The following is a 12,022-nucleotide window of genomic DNA, read 5'->3' as shown; positions in this document are numbered from 1 at the left end:
TAATTAAACTTAAATTAAATTAATTATTCAATTCAACCGTATATTCTTTGTACGTACTACATACATACTTGTAAGGAAGATCAAAAGTAGCAAATGGATATTTATTTTTATGCTTTATTTATTAATTACTATACAAATTATTATTTCTTTGGTGCCACCATATATTATTCGGTTTGACAGTGCGAATATGAAGGATATCTTGCACTTGCAGGATATAATATTTAATTACTAATTTTATTTATTTATTTTGCGGCTCCAATAGTACAAACCATGCATGTATTGAATTATATGCTTTACATTTAATATATAGTTATTAGTTAATTAGTTGGATCACAATAATGTTCTTTCACGAGTGTATATATAAAAAATAGGGCCTGTATATATAGGGTTCCCATGTAGGCATCAAGCATCACGAGCCTGATGATAAAATAAATAAATAAAATCGAGTTTAATATAATGAATGTGTATTTATATAACTCAACAACCTAAACAGTATTTAATTTGATATTTGTATGGATTTTTTTTTTTTTACAATGATATATAATATGTGGAACGAAGTTATTAGGCTCAATAATAATGATGATGATAAATATAAAAAATAATATGTCAGGGAGTCAACAACTATAATCAGATAATTTCAATCAATAAACAAACAAATTTATACTATGGGAAACACAAATTAGTGTCAGATTTAACGTTGATATTTTATGTAAATTCAATGAAAAATATCGTTATTAACGTCGAATTTATAGGATTTGACGGAAAAATATTTCAATATTAATGTCGGATTTTTCTGATGCAAAAAGTTTTTATTTTGACAAATTATATTATCGAAAATAAATTTACCTCATTATCATCGGATAATTAGACGATAATTAAAAAATATTTTAAAAAAATTATACCTGTTTAAATATATATATATATATATATATATATATATATATATATTCATAATTCTGGGTTCAGAATTTATTTTTAAATCACTATTAGACAAATAAAAAATTTAATAGTATTTTATATTAAAATAATAAACTAATTAAAATGTCAACAATACAAATTAGAGTGTACAAAATAAAAAACGCATTACACAATAGAACAATTAAAGTGTATTATAGGTCTATATAATTATTTGCATCGTTTTTTTTTCTACAGTCATATATCCTCTTACAGTATCAGTGATTTTAAAATATTAATCAAAACGTCACATTTAAGTTAATATAGAAATAATCCAACAGTAATTATTTTACCAATTTTTTAAATATTTTTATCATTAGATTGCCAATTTAAAAAACAATTTACGTCTAATTTAGCGACGGTTTATAAAATTCAAAAAAAAAATTTTAATTTTACATTTTATCCATTATTAGTAGACATTTTCATAATAAATCAGCTATTAACATTTTTCTCTTACTATTTTTCTCAAATTAAAGATTATTCTTAGATGTTGTAATTAGGTAAAGAAACATATTCTAGATCAAAACTACAAACATTATATAAGCAAAATAACTCACATTAATAGACATATAATTATTGTTGACAAACAACAAAAACTTACTGAAGAAGCTAAGCAAAGTAGTTATAATAATGTACTCATGAATTAATTAACTATATATATATTTTATATATAATTCTGATCCGACCGACCTCACAATGAAATTGTAACAAAATTTCTGAATTTCTAACAATATTTCTAACAAGATAAAAATATTGCAGAAAAAGTAAGCTAAAAGTCTCTGTGACAAGTGGTCCTACCATGTTGAATCATTGATGATTGATTAATATGTTATATTATATGATAAAAATAACAAAAATTTCTCTTCCTCCAAAAATCTAACCATCACCAATTATTGTACGTGCATGTAGGGCACATCTATATATGGCACTTCATTTCAATAATTAATTAATAATGATGCATCTTTTTTTTTTTCCTTCTATAGTTGATTAATTAATGAGAAGTGAAGGAAGTCAATTTCCTAGAGTGAAGGAAATCCTTTCCCTTGGGCTCTCGTGAGGAAACATAAGCAAGAAATGTATGAAAATCAGTGTCTTTGTAACGCTTTGGATTAGCGTCATTAATGAGTTTTAGCGACGGTTTCACAGTGCAATTGAATGGAAGGCTATGCAATGATGCCACTGAAGTTCTACTCTTTCTTGCATTCACCAATACCCTATGTAACACGCTCTTGTATATCCCATTGCTAAATATCTGATCATAAATAAATAAATAGGATCAGCAACCAAATTTAATTTAGGATATATATAATAATTAAAATATCAATTTTAACTCTTCAATTTTTTAATATTATGATTTTAAATAAATAAAATTATTTTTTTAATTACTAGGTCAGATAATTTTATGATTTAAATATTATTATCATTACATATTTTAAGTAAAATCTCTTTTTTCTATACCTTAATCAAAATGGTTGTCATTTAAAGAAATGATAAATAAACTTTTTACATTATTATCAATATAATGCATAAAAAAAGATTTAATTACTTTTTCAGTTCGTATAATTTTACCGAATTTTTAATTAGGTCCCTATATTATATCAAATTTTATAAGTAAGTCTCTACCGTGACAAAAACGTTGAAATTAACAGAATATTCTGTTAAATTATATAGAATATTCAGTAAAATATTACTCATATGCATATTCGGTTTGTTTAATGGAATATTCTGTTAATTTCATCATTTTTGTTACAGTAAGGACTCAATTACAAAATCTGATATAGTATAAGGACTCAATTGAAAAGAAAGAAAAAAAAAGTATAAAGACTTAATTGAAAATTCAGTAAAACTATAGAGACTGACATAGTAATTAAATCTTAAAAAAATAAATTCATAAATATTTTTTCTTTCTCTTTTAGAATTTTCTATTTATTAAAAACTTTATTAATTGAATGAAGTAACGAGTCTTACATTATATCCTTATTTTAAATTGTTACTATTATTGTTGATGTAAAATATAAGCTAATAATAATTAAGGGTGATTATGAAATAATTAATTACCTCTAAGTGGTCACCAACATTGACAACAAAGGCATTGGAAATGGGTTTAACAGTGAGCCAGTTTCCTTGAAATTGAATTTGCAAACCCTCAACCTCTTCATCTTGAAGTAGCAATGTTAGAAGCCCATAATCTGAGTGAGGTGGCATTCCAAGTGTCAAATCTGGCTCAGGACATGGAGGGTACAAATTTGCCACCATCATTTGGCTCCCACCTTCTTCCAACTTCTTCATAATATTATTATTATTATCATCTTCATCTTCATCTTCTTCTTCTTCTTTGATCCCTAAACTCTCCAAAATTGCTTCCATTAACTTTAAAAACAAGTTATTGGTTTCTTCTGCGTAGGTAGCCGCCACTTCCCTTCATTTCATTTAAAAACAACATTAAAAAAAAAAAACAGTATTATAGGTCAGCAAATTTTATTATTTTTTACTAATACTTAACTAAATAATAATATTTTTATACATATATATATATATATATATATATATATATATATATAATACATTAGTATATAAAAATATCATACTGGCTAACACTGATTAAAATTGATAAAAAAATATTAACTCCTTAATTTTTTTGAAAAAGAAAAATATTTAGTATATTTAATTATGTTACAAATTTTAATTTTATATAAATATTAGAATATAATTAGAATCAATTATGATCAATTAGTATTATTTAGTATATCTGAATATTTATTATAGAAGATTACGTCTTTATTATTATAATTCTAACATCCCTCCTCAAACTCAAGTGATAACTTGAGTTTGAAACCTTTAAAATAACTAAATAAAAAAAAATGCAAAAACTACGATTATTTCACCACAAGAAAATAATCTATTCTATTCAAGGAGGATACCGTGGCTCTGATACCATGTTAGAAATAAGATACTAAACTGGAGAAATGATTTGTGTGTCTATTCAAATTGTGTGATCAAGTTGTCTAATCAAATTATTTAAAATGATACAATATAAAAAGATATTTATAAGTATTAAGAAAATAAATCAATTTTTAAATAAAAAATTAGTCAAAAAATCAAAATTTACAAAACACGCCATATACTTGTGAACAAAACCCTAGCTAATAAATTATTAAATAACAACCTAAAAGAATAGGGTAAAGTACTAGTTAAACTTGTCCTTATTATGCAATAGTAGTGTAGATGCTGCTATATGAATAATTAAATATAGAGGTTATACACTAGAGCAAGAAATGATGGAGCCATTTATATTGTCGACCATGTATTGAGAAATGTGCGTCCAATCAAATTAGAAAGTAGAAACTAAACCAATGGTGGACACCCTCTAATTATATTAAGACCTATTTTGATTTAAAATATTATTGTGCACGTAGGGATAAAGGAGAAAGAGAGAAAGTGGGAGTGTGCTGGAATTTGATTAATCAAAACAAAAGAATAATTTGTTTAATTTTCTTAACTAAGTCTTTTTTTATTTAATGAATTCGGCTACATGAAATAAATAAGATCATTTAATTTTGAGTGTTTTATGATATTATATATATATATTCACACTACTTAGAATTAGCAATGTTAATAAGATGGTGAGAAAAAATTAGTTAGAATACGCTTTAGATATATTTATAAAAAGAATAGATATATGGATCAACTTTTAATTAATTAGTCAAATTATAAAATTATTTTTTAATTTAATATTTATAGTTTAAATTTTAAATAAAAAATAATTTTAAAAAGTTAGCCGATATTATGTGAAAAAAATTAACTCTCTAATTAAATTGTTTATTGTTTTGTAATGTGGTTAATAATTAAGTAAGACTTGTTAAGAAATTAAAGTAGCTACTAATTAAGTTTATTTTTAAGTAATTTGTGTAATAATAATTAAATAAAAAGCATATAATAATAATAATGAAGAAGAATGAAGTACCTAAGGTCCATAGGGGATTGAGGCCAATGAGGAAGGTAATGAGACAAAGGATGGCAAAGAAGCTTCAAGAAATCTCTCCAACAAAAGACAGAGTCTTTGTTTTGGCTGAAGCTTGTTCCATACCTAACAGCAGCTTTCATGTCACTTGTCATATGCTTTGCTCTTTCCTCATATGCTTGGTTGAAGAATCTTCCCATCACATCCTTCATCTTCCTTATAACTTCCTCTGAGATCCCATGATTCACCAACTGCACCAATTTTGTTCCAACATGCAACCAAATTCAACTTTATTTAATGAATTTCGGTCCAGTCATTATATATTTATGTATATTTCTTGTATCTCGTCTAATAAAAAAGTATGTATTTTTTAATGGTCGAAAAAAAAATTTAAATATGCTATTATAATACGTCATTTACGTTGATTTTTAATTTAGGGTTTGAAACTTAAGATTAATATCGATATATTTAAAATGATTTATTACTGTAAGTTTTTTACTTACCATAAAAATTATAATATATAATATTAATATATTAGAAATTGAGAACGTAACAACTAACCCTAACAATAACTTTGTTAAAAATATTGTATGTCGATCATAAATAATTAAAAATAACAGTATCGTCTATGTATCAAATTTAAACTCAGTTATCGAATCATACTGACCTGAAAAAATCCGTAATGTTGACAAGCATGGGCTAATGATTGAAGAGCTTGAGGCCTATTTGGACCAATCAATTCGAAAAAATCAATGATTGGCAACTCAATTTTTGGATTTCCAACAAAATTTGAATCATCATCTTGTTCTTCACTCGTAGTGATGATTGGTCTGTCAGAAGCTGGAAGTATGTACCTTTGAGGCAGTGTGTGGATTCTTCCATTCTCAACAAGCTGCTTCACTCCCTTTTGATATTGATGATGATAAACTTCTCTCTCATCATTATCTTCATAACTCTCTTCACTTTTCATCACCATTGCAGGGGACATATGTGCTACTAGCATATAACCTATAAATTGAAGTTAATTAGTTAATTAATTAACTAATTAATTATTAAGAACATAATGCATGTTCATATACATAATTAACAAATAAAAAAAGAAAAAAATTCAATTTTTTATATATTAATATACAATCATCACATAATAATTGAACAGTAATTTTAAACTGTTGCAAATAGACAGTTTAAACCGTCGCAAAAACTAATTTTTATGCTGTGCTAGTTATATAATTCTAACATATCTATGTTATTGAAATTCAAAACTACTAGAATTTTTCACATACCTCAATAAGTTGTAAAGACAAAAATAAAAAAACAAAATTGATGAAATTTTGGAAATTGGATAGTGTGATGATGAATGTGGTGTTGGTGTTCATGGTATATATAGGGAAGGGAGGAAGAGAATATAAATGATGAATAGTAAGAGGTTTTGAGAAACCAGGTTCAGGGCTTTGTAAACAAGGGAAGACAATTTCTATATTCCGAAATTTCCAATTAACAATTCCGTTGACTAAAAAGTTTCAGTCATACCACGAGTACTAATATGTAGTAGTAGGGTCACAGACAGATACTATTTCATGCCTCTTATATATAATTTATTTATAAATTCATTTAATTTAATTAATAATTATATCCATCTCTATATATTTATATATTTATTTATTTATTTGTCCCTTTCCTACCATCTATCTACACCTATTTGTTTTAACAAAAATTTAGGTGGGTTTAGAACTAATCATTTGGAATAATAATAAATTAATAATAATATATAGAGAATATATATCCCATTTTATGTATAGAGCTATTTATGGATTAATAACTATTAATTAATTTAGAATCTACAATTTTATAGGATATCTATTTAAATATTTCTCATCATGTGAGTTAACTCACATTCAAATAATATGACTTACACGGATATATTATATATATCGTTTAATTATTTTGTTGGTCCCTATAATTTTACGAAATTTTTAATTAGTTTTTTGTACTTTTTTTTAATTGAGTTATTGCACTAAAATATTTTTTTAATTGAGTCCTTATATTTTTTTCTTTTTATTTAGGTCCCTGCACTATTTTTTTTTTGGTTAGGTCTCTATAAAATTAAGCCAATTACTGTTAAGAATGACCTAATTAAAAAAAAAATAGTATAAAGACTTAATTAAAAAAAATATAAAGACTTAATTGAAAATTTTGTAAAACTATAAATACCAACAGAATAATTAAACCTATATATATTTATAATAATATTTTAATCTATTGATAGTTACATATGATAAAAGTCTAAAACACCAGCGTATATATTAAATGGTATTTGTGGGAATTGCATATAATTATTATCATAATAATAATTGTGACTATTTGTTTATTATTTATCTACCGCTGACTTTATACATGTATCATTATATGTTTCAATAAGTAGCTAGAGAAGCTTGTAGGATCCTTCATAATATTTAATTAATTTTATTTGAATTCATAAATAAATATATATAATGATTTTCACTTTTGATGGCTTTCAACAACTGTATATGTTGTATGTCTGCCATGTTTGAATCCTTTTCAGCTCAAAAAGAAAAACACCCACATTCTTAAGTAATCTCATGTCTTTCATTTTAATTAGCAGCCCTGGGAGGAAGTTCTTGATGGCTTTTAACCTTCCCACTTTAATTAGTTTATTTAATATTTTCTTATTAATAATGTGGATGTGAATTCAATTATTTATATCTTTACCAACATGTCCTCCAATAAAACAGACTAATAATTAATCTGTCATAAATTTGAATTTTATTTAATAATGTTACTGTGTATATATATAATAGAACTTAAATTTTTAACATTTTATTAGACAAAATTTGAATGATTTATATTGTTGGCATAATAAATATGATCAACCCAACCATGCAAAATTTTGTCATAAAATTTAAATTTTGATGTGTCACGACCAAATTAAATTAGAGCTAACTGTGGTGACCACTTAGACAATAATCTAGTTTAGATTTTGTTATGTCAATATTTTTCATTAATTATGTGATGAAAAAAGTTTTAGGTATCATACTTCTTTTTTAACAAACTTAAGAAAATATTAATTAGTTTAGTGGCTTCCAATGACAATGTACTTGAAAAATAAATCATTGAGTATATATGAGAACACTATTAATAATTGATAGGTAATTACTTTTTTTTTTACTTAACAAATTGTTTCTACATAAATCCAACAATTAAGAATTCAAGAAGCGTTTTGTCTCGACCTAAACCTAATATCTTGACCTAATAAGCCTTAAGACAACACCAATTGAAAGCAGCTGAGGCTTAGACCCAGTGGCAGAATTTATTGCCTTACAAAGAGTTACACAATTAACTATAAATCCATTAAATATCAATTGAAGTAATATTTATTATAGAATTAATTAGTGTATATATCCGTACGATTGCATACAAAATATTTAATTTTTTATATTTAAAGTATATTTAATAAAAAATATTATTTGATATATTTAACTTTAAATTAAGTTTATATATTTTTTCCCGTTTATGCCAAATTGCCAATACTAAATAAAACAACATAACAAAGAAATTTACAAAAAATTTATATTAATTAAAAGGAAAAAATATAGTAGGCAATAAATCAATATTTTAATTTTTATAAAAAAAATATGCGTACATTTTTTTTTAAAAAAATCTAAAACTTTAATTTATATCTCCAACATTGATCATTGTACATTCATAGGTCGTAGCTCTGATTCTGTATCAAATAAAATTTTAATTTAAACTTTAATCTCTATTAGTATTTTCACATTTAATCAAGTGATTTTCAAGTCTCCTAACCTATGGTTGTGTACTATTGTATAAGTTATTTGATTGATCTATATTCTTAAATAATATTACCGGAACACCAATAATCTTAAGTGTGAGCTTATGAGGTTGAAGACCATAAAAATTAAGAGCATTTAATACTTCTAGACAAAAAAAATTTCATGTGACTTTTTATATTATCTTTTTTAACACAAAAATTGTCTAAACTAAGATAGACTTTTTCATCACCAAGAACAATTGACAGTAATTGACTAATTATCTTGTCAACAACGTCTAGGGTCGGTGTTAGTAATGTTCGATCATTAAAGTAATTACTTGACAAAATGGCGAAGCACTAAGTCCAGGAAGACAAAATCGATTAACTCATCAAATGTCTGTTCGAAATCTAAAACTATCATATCCATAGAAATCTCAATATCTAACTCTCCATCTAGGCTATCTCCTAGTAGACCATCACTAATTTTTAACAATCAATCACTACATTTCTTGAATTTCTATTAATTTCTATTTTCACATCTCATAATTAATCTCATGTTTCTCGACAGTTGTAAAACTTCAGCGAACTCCCAAAAATATAAAGAATTTATAATTGTATGCACTATATTCTCTTGAGATCCTCTTGTAATTACAGATAATATTTGTCTAAAATCTCCACTAAATACAACCATTTTTCTTTCGAATAGAAACTCGCAATTAGCAATTAATGTGTCCCTCATAACAATACATACTATGTATAGGTACTTCATCTCATATTAAACATGTCCTTTTCATTTTTTTAATGAGTGAACATCCAACCCAGTTTCTGTCCTTTTTTTTTCGAAGGACATCGCGATCCTTGTCCAAAAAAATAGGACAAATCGGTCACTATCCCATACTTCCATGGGACGTCGCGGTCCTTCTGTTATCTCTCCTTATCAAAACAGACAAAAATGTCATATGTGTCAGTTAACATTAATGATGTGGAGGTTAACACTCTGTTAAGTTCCTCGTTGGCCATTAAAAAATAGACAGAGGTCGATCTATCGCGCGTTATAAGTAAAAAAACAACGTTAAAGTAACTAGTTTTAAAGTTATATAGGATAATTTTACCTCCTCTAATTGAGGGGCATTCTGTGACAAAGGAATCTCTTGAGATTGACTGTCTAGACCTACACCACTTATTTTTTTTTCTCTTCTCTTGGTAGTTTTTTCTTATTTTTCTTAGCTTTTGTCTAACAATGATCACAATAGCACCACCAAGAGCTAAATACATATAACAGTATTATTCAGTTAGGACAAAAATAACAAAACAGCCTTAGGGACAGTTATAGCTCCAGTCACATTAATGGCCTTATTGCAATTTTTCTCTCCTCCTTCCTGTTATCATATGTAACAAATTAACATTACCGTCATTTTTAAAGACAACTAAATCCTTGATCAAAATAAGTTAGGATATTTAAACCCCTGACCACTCAATGCTAAAGACAAATCGATCCCTATATAACTCCAAGACAATGTACCTGCACATTGGTGGTGTTTTCTGAGACATCAATTCCAATCGTTTCAGCTTTCTTCTTCACTCCATTTGCCATCCTCTTTTTTCTGTCGTTGGTTTTCAGTTTATCAGTTGGAGGATTGGTGCATGTTTTATAATAGTGACATTTCTGGCCACATCTGTTGCAAGTGACTTCGAATATTTTCTTTGCCTTGTTTGGGTTCATCTCAGTTTTCACTGGATCAATTCTTCTATTTATCTTTGGTCGATGTGCTGATTTTTTAATTAGTGGAGGTAATGGTTTTGGTACATCAGTGAGCTTCTAGTACTCCTCATTATTTACTGGTTTCATTGTGTGGGCGTAAATAGTTCTGGTTACATCCATTGTTAGCCACGTGTGAACCAAGTCTTCAGGTTTCACACCAATTTTGTACATTGCTGCTATTGCATGTCTGAAAATTTGATGATGAATAATGCTCTCTACTACCAATCATGGTCGTCTAGGATTTGTATTTGGGTTGGGAGAAGAGTGAGAGATTAATTGCGTTGAATCACTTTTAAACCATTTTGTTTCAGTGAAGACAAAAAAATGACATCGATTTTTGTTTTTAATGCGAGACAGATCGACTTCTATCCACTTTTTAACGGTCAATGTGAAACTTAATAGAGTGAACATCTACATCATCAACGTTAACTGACACATAGGACATTTTTTTCTATTTTAGTCAAAGAAAATGATGAAAAGACCGCGATGTCTCACAGAAGTATAGGATAAGGACCAATTTGTTCTTTTTTTTTTTGAAAAAGGGTCGCAATATTATTCGTAAAAAAAAAGACAGAAATCGAGTTGAGTGTTCACTCCTTTTCTAACTTCACAAATTATTCCTGCATAAACCCAACAAATAAGAATTCAAGAAGCATATTGACCCAACCTAGACCCAATATATTAGCCCAAGCCTTAAGACGAATTACTAGGACCTAACTCATCTTAGATAAAGCATATTAATAACTACATTATTAATCACGCAATGAACATCTATCAAATTGATTGAAGTAATATTCATGATAGAATTAATTAGTTAAAAAGGATAGTAGGAGAAAAATGTAGTTCCACGTGAAATGTGTAAGTTTATGTGATGTCATAAAAGATAAGGGTATGTACCAACAGCTCAGCAATTTTAGATTATGTAGTTGGCCCTTTTCATTCGGATTGATTATTAATTAATGTAAATAATTATGACTATTGCACAACAGATAATTGGGCTTTTCATAATTAACATTTGAACATTGATACAAGCGTACCACCAAGTTGCTTAAATATAAAAATTTAATCAAATACATATTATAAAGCCATGAATGGAGAGTCAAATGCTATTTATAACACGCAATTAGCAACTTTTCTATTCGGAAAAAAAAAATTTGGTCAACTATTATCTTATATAATGTCAAAACTAAAAAATATGCACGTATGTATATGTATATATGGGAGAATATATATCTTCTCCTTTGTTGATATAGTAACAAGTGTAATTAGTTTTTTTAAAAAAAAAAACAAAAACTCTTTTGACAAAACCCAAATTGGCATATAAGAAATTAATTAATCCGATACGATATCAATAGAGATTTGAGAGGCTTTAGGTCTCTTATTAAAAAAATAAAATATTTTATTAAAATTTTGACTAATTATTTATCATCATCATATATATATATATATTATTTTTAATACACTGTCAATGTAAAGTAATTTTTTCCAATTATATAATATTATGTCAATAAAAATAATTACTTTTAATATCGACTGCGTGAATGATCAACGGATG

At 26.4% G+C, this 12,022-nt stretch overlaps 1 protein-coding gene across 2 annotated transcripts; it reads right to left on the bottom strand.

Annotated features, from left to right (window-relative positions):
- Nucleotides 1-1,756: 1,756 nt before the first annotated feature.
- Nucleotides 1,757-6,334, bottom strand: LOC112728910 (probable 2-oxoglutarate-dependent dioxygenase SLC1). 2 transcript variants are annotated; one of them, XM_025779258.2, is made up of 6 exons: nucleotides 6,199-6,334; nucleotides 5,770-5,923; nucleotides 5,583-5,637; nucleotides 4,919-5,166; nucleotides 3,013-3,373; nucleotides 1,757-2,206 (listed from the first exon to the last, which is right to left on the bottom strand). In XM_025779258.2, exons 2-6 carry the CDS (start codon nucleotides 5,916-5,918, stop codon nucleotides 1,946-1,948), a joined length of 1,074 nt encoding a protein of 357 aa, XP_025635043.1. In that variant the 5' UTR covers nucleotides 5,919-5,923; nucleotides 6,199-6,334; the 3' UTR covers nucleotides 1,757-1,945. The 2 variants fall into 2 exon arrangements, with proteins under 2 accessions (XP_025635043.1, XP_025635041.1); XM_025779256.2 differs by having other exon boundaries at nucleotides 5,583-5,923.
- Between the last annotated feature and the right edge of the window lie 5,688 nt (nucleotides 6,335-12,022).

This window comes from Arachis hypogaea, chromosome 12 (genome assembly GCF_003086295.3).
Source record: "Arachis hypogaea cultivar Tifrunner chromosome 12, arahy.Tifrunner.gnm2.J5K5, whole genome shotgun sequence".
Classification (NCBI taxonomy): Eukaryota; Viridiplantae; Streptophyta; class Magnoliopsida; order Fabales; family Fabaceae; genus Arachis; species Arachis hypogaea.
This window is presented reverse-complemented; position numbering and strand designations above follow the sequence as displayed.

What these genes read in the sequence shown, in the direction of transcription:
- LOC112728910 (XM_025779256.2), bottom strand. Translation starts at nt 5,918, where the DNA reads ATGCTAGTAGCACATATGTCCCCTGCAATGGTGATGAAAAGTGAAGAG. An exon ending in AACATTACGGATTTTTTCAG is followed by an intron (nt 5,167 to 5,582) that starts GTCAGTATGATT and finishes AAATTGGTGCAG; the next exon opens with TTGGTGAATCATGGGATCTC. An exon ending in ATGTTGGTGACCACTTAGAG is followed by an intron (nt 2,207 to 3,012) that starts GTAATTAATTAT and finishes ATTTATGATCAG; the next exon opens with ATATTTAGCAATGGGATATA.